This window comes from Cyprinus carpio, chromosome A25 (genome assembly GCF_018340385.1).
Source record: "Cyprinus carpio isolate SPL01 chromosome A25, ASM1834038v1, whole genome shotgun sequence".
NCBI classification, from domain to species: Eukaryota; Metazoa; Chordata; class Actinopteri; order Cypriniformes; family Cyprinidae; genus Cyprinus; species Cyprinus carpio.
In genome coordinates, this window is record NC_056596.1 from 16,787,225 (window position 1) to 16,793,029 (window position 5,805).

A 5,805-nucleotide genomic window follows, 5' to 3' on the forward strand; every position below is an offset into this window, starting at 1 on the left:
CAAGACAAAACAACAACAATGAACAACATCATCATCCTCATCTGGACTCTCACACTGTTTGCTCAAGGTTTGTGTGATAAAATCTGATAAATAATATTCATTCTTTGAAATATGAAATTTACGTCATTAACAGATTTTTCAAAATGTTATTCTTGTTCTTTTTTTCAGAGTGTAGAGGACAGGTCACTGTAACTCAGAGTCCATCAATAACAGCAGCTCAACAAGGACAAGAAGTCAGAATAAACTGAACCAGCAGTAATGTGCATGGATATAATCATTTAGCCTGGTATTTACAGAAACCTGGAGAAGCTCCTAAAACTCCTCATATATGCTGCAAACAAGCCGTTACACTGGAACTCCATCTAGATTCAGTGGCAGTGGATCTAACAGTGATTTCACTCTGACCATCAGTGGAGTCCAGACTGAAGATACAGGAGATTATTACTGTCAGAGTGAACACTACATCAGTGGTAGCTGGGTGTTCACACAGTGATAAAGAGTCGTACAAAAACCTCCGTCAGTCAGAGTCACAGTGACTGCACTGATACAGCTGAGAGATACTGCAGCTGCTGATCAGAGGATGACAAACAACACAATGACAATATTTAGCAAAGTTAAAATAATAATTAGTGTCCATTTTTTATATAAAAAGTGTAAATAAATGTACAGGTAGATTTTTTTTTTTTTTTAACTTTCTTTAAATAACAGTTAGTGCTGGCGCAGAGGTTTTTGATGTGTTTTCAGAGTGGTTTCTTTTACCAGAGTTCATGAAAAAAAAACAAACAAACAAAAAAACCTTCCAAACTAACAAGATTTTGTCTAGGGTAAAATCATAATATTTTATTGTAAAAATCTGATATTTAGTATAACTGTACTCTTGATCATGTGATATTGCTTAAATGTGGCATGATGAAAGAAACCCGTGAAACACCTTCAAACTTTTAAAGATAACTTCAGCATGTAACTCTAATAGAAATTATAGCAAATTCTGTTTGTACAAATAGTATTATCATTAGATGTGATTTATTGTAAGTGTAAATAGCAAGATAACACTTTATAATAACGTTCTGTTATAAGTCATTTATAAATTATTAGTTAATGATGAACTAATAATTTAAAAACATGACTATACATTCATAAATGATTAATAAGTAATAATTTAACATTTTAGTTATGTTTTATTAATTCAGTTATAAGTCACTTATATGTTATTGGTTAATGATGAATGAATCATTTTCAAAACATGATTATATGTTCATAAATGATTAATGAGTGGTATGCTAACGATTTACAAATGTGTTGTAAGTTATCTTAAAAAAGTTCAAATCATGAAATAAATCAAACTGATCATTAGTAGATGGTGCATAAGTTATTAGTTGATACATTATTTATCACTTATAAATCATTGAAGTTTTTCTGTCAAAATTGTTTTGTATAATTATCTCAATAAACAATTGTTAATCATGAATAAATGATGAATAAACCATTAGTAAATGATCAGTATATGATTTATTGGCAAACTTGTTAGCCGGTCTGTGTTCAAAAGCACAAACATGCAGGTATGCTAAAGCACTATTTTTAAGAAGAGTAATTCATTTGTTTTGAAGTGGATAAGCATTTATAAATGCCTTAGTCAGGTGATTCCAGTGGGTTGTGTTAAATCCAGCCTGTCCTCCAACTAATACGCTCGTATAGGTCGTTTGTCCAAATCCCTGAAATACGACCCATCAGAGCGTATACTACAATTGCGCCCCTATCGGCAAAGGGTCGTTTTCATATTAATGTTTTGTACTCTTTTATTTGCACTGTGATTTGCGTTTCGTGTAGCTCAGTTGGTAGATTATTGCGTTATACCTTGATATGCAATCATGCTATCATGGGTTCGATCCCAGAGAACGGACGTGCACGTAAAATGTATATGCTCAATAAATCAAAATTTAGCATGATTTCTGTGAGGGCTAGGGTTAGGGGGTGGGTTAGGTGTGGTCATTCGAACGAATAAGCCACCTAGTAAAATATGTACGAATTACTGTGAGATCGGTGTAAAAAGTCCAAACATTGCATTTAAATAAACGTGCGTTTTGATTGGTAATGACGTTATACGTCATTTCATGACGACAGATGCAACGCGATACTGTCATTATTTTTACGCCCGCTAGATGCCGCTTAACTTTAAAACTTAAATATAGGTCGTAATAAGGTTCTTGCACAAACAACCTATATGGTCGTTTTTTGTTTGAGGACAGGCCTGTTAAATCCGTTCACTCATCAGCACAGACTTGTGTTCTGTGTGGAGTGTGTGGATCTAGTGATGAAGTGTACCCCTTCCACTGAAGCTCACATCAGGTGCACAGAGTTAAAGACTCCATGTGTGTCAGAGAAGACAGCTGTCTATACCCTCACCAGTCAGTACTTAGTACACACTACAAAGTGTTCAACACCTGTTATAGATGATGTGTAAATGCATGAATAAATCTTTTACAAAGCTTTCTGCATCCCCTAATCTAAAGTGTAAACTATTCATCACTTCTAAATGTGTTACATATCATTTGCAGATCTTCCTGTTATATGATCCATCTCATTCCACCACTTTACCCAAGCTTGAACTTATTTTTTTTAAAATAAATAAATTAAAACTTTGCCACCATTTAATCAGCACTTAATTGTTTATTTTTTATTTTGTTTCCCTTGGGACAGCTGCTCGCCATAACATGAAAACGCACCATAAACGTAGTCCATTATTTTGTGCATTTTATTCCAAGTCTTCAGAAGTCGTACGATACCACTGTGTGAGAAAAAGATTTGTTTTCCATAATATAATCATTATACATTAATAACAGTACATATCTGCCATCTCATGCGTTAAAACTTTCAAAATTGGCGCTTCAACACAACGATCCTGGTTTGCGGCAGTGACGTCAAACCTCGCTCCTTATTGGCTGTCACTTGTGATTTGTGACCACCATAGATTGTTTGCGACATGCCAAATTGTGTTGAGTGAGATGCAGCGCGAGGCTTTGAAGGATGGAAATGCAGATCAGGAGAATGTTTTACGATGTTTTACGAATGTACGATTTAACACTTTAATTTCATTCTGTAACTCACACAAAATTGTTTTGCTGTCAGAACACTGATAATGTAGCACACGCGTCATTTTATCTGTTCTTTATACTGCTTTTTGTAATGTTTTAAATAAATTATTGTGACTAACGTACATTTATCTGCCTGTTACACTTTGTATATTGTCAAAATGGTTATTTTTAAGATTATAGGGTGGAGTAGGGAGCTTAAAATGATCTTTTTATACAACAGTATATTAACTAAGATAACAGTCACTGTCAATATATCTATATTGCGTTTTTATTTTTGTGAAGTGGTTAAAAAATTGTGTATAAGGAGTGAGTTAGGGGCTCAAAGATATCAATAGTAGTATATAATATTAGATATAATAGTAAAATATATTTGCATAAAAAAAAATTATAATTTAAATATCATGTAAGGGATTTGTATAGATTTGTATATCCTGTAACTGGAAGGTATACCAGAACCTTTGCATATGGTAAATACATGGTAAATTTACAAACTGCAGTTTGTACATAATTTATAAAGATCTGCAAGTGATATGTAACACATTAACAAGTGATGAATAGTTTACACTTTAGATTAGGGGATGCAGAAAGTGTTATAAATGACTTGTATACATATACAAATAATGTGTAACAGGTAAGAAAGGCCTGCAAATGATATGTAACACATTAACAAGTGATGAATAGTTTACACTTTAGATTAGGGGATGCAGAAAGCTTTGTAAATGATTTATTCATGCGTTTACACATCATCTATAACAGGTGTTGAACACTGTGTAGTGTGTACTAAGTGCTGACTGGTGAGGGTATAGACAGCTGTCTTCTCTGACACACATGGATTCTTTAACTCTGTGCACCTGATGTGAGCTTCAGTGGAAGGGGTTCACTTCATCACTAGATCCACACACTCCACACAGAACACAAGTCTGTGCTGATGAGTGAACGGATTTAACACAACCCACTGGAATCACCTGACTAAGGCATTTATAAATGCTTATCCACTTCAAAACAAATGAATTAATCTTCTTAAAAATAGTGCTTTAGCATACCTGCATGTTTGTGCTTTTGAACACAGACCGGCTAACAAGTTTGCCAATAAATCATATACTGATCATTTACTAATGGTTTATTCATCATTTATTCATGATTAACAATTGTTTATTGAGATAATTATACAAAACAATTTTGACAGAAATACTTCAATGATTTATAAGTGATAAATAATGTATCAACTAATAACTTATAAACCATCTACTAATGATCAGTTTGATTTATTTCAATGTTTTGAACTTTTTTAAGATAACTTACAACACATTTGTAAATCGTTAGCATACCACTCAGTCATTTATGAACATATAATCATGTTTTGAAAATGATTCATTCATCATTAACCAATAACGTATAAGTGACTTATAACTGAATTAATAAAACATAACTAAAATGTTAACTTATTACTTATTAATCATTTATGAATGTATAGTCATGTTTTGTTAATGATTAGTTCATCATTAACTAATAATTTATAAATAACTTATAACAGAACGTTATTATAAAGTGTTACCAAAATAGCTTTAAAAGAAGACACAGAAAAGAGGTCCACGCTATTTCTTATAACAGAACGTTATTATAAAGTGTTACCAAAATAGCTTTAAAAGGACCCTTTGACCTCTTTTATCATGGCGTTTTTTATAATTATACTTCATACACAGCTCAGTCATTATGATGCTAGCGGAAAAAAAAAATGCATCTTCATTCTAAACTCATATGAAATGATTTTGATGATTTTTATACATTCATGAAAAAAAAGCAAGAAAATAAATTTGGTATTCAACTATTTCGTTTATTTCCTCTAATGATAGATTAGATTATGCATCATTATTTTGCAAATACTAAACTCATCTCTATATATGCTACAGTTTAGCAAAAAATGCACACAGGCTGTTGGCACACGGATCGTCTTCCATTATGCAGTATACATAAGAGGTCCACGCTATTTCACCAAGGTTCATCCACTTGTAAATCCTGCCCACTTCTTTGCATCATCAGCACATGCTTCAGTGCTCTGAGAGTGTTTATAGTGCTGTGAGTTTTAACACTTCATGACTGAGAGCAGAACACAACACAATCTTCATCATCACACAAGACACAACAACAACAATGAACAACATCATCATCTTCATCTGGACACTGACTCTCTGCGTATGTATTCAAGGTAAAGTTTTTATTATTTATTATTATTATTATAATTATTAACAGTGAATATTACACATAGATCCTGTTCTTTCTAACTCTAACTCTGTTTCTAAGTTTCAGTGGGCAGGTGACTGTGAATCAGACTCCCTCTGTTAAAACAGTTCAGATTGGTGAATCAGTCACTATAAACTGCAAAACAAACTCAGCAGTGAGAGATGTCTGTACAGGTTCATATACTTGTATGGCCTGGTATCAGCAGAAACCTGGAGAAGCTCCTAAACTCCTCATATATGCTGCAACAAACCGCTACACTGGAACTCCATCTAGATTCAGTGGCAGTGGATCCAGAACTGATTTCACTCTGACCATCAGTGGAGTCCAGACTGAAGATACAGGAGATTATTACTGTCTGAGTTTACACTGGATCAACAGTAAAAATGTGTTCACACAGTGATAAAGAGTCGTACAAAAACCTCCGTCAGTCAGAGTCACAGTGACTGCACTGATACAGCTGAGAGATACTGCA

At 33.4% G+C, this 5,805-nt stretch overlaps 1 gene segment (V, D, J or C); it reads left to right on the forward strand.

Moving 5' to 3' along the window:
- Positions 1 to 5,805, forward strand: LOC122135697 (the record flags this gene model as incomplete). The annotated part of the segment is given in 2 exon segments: positions 1 to 48; positions 5,407 to 5,805. Coding segments are annotated over 2 exon segments (375 nt in total), but the record flags the coding sequence as incomplete, so codon positions are not given.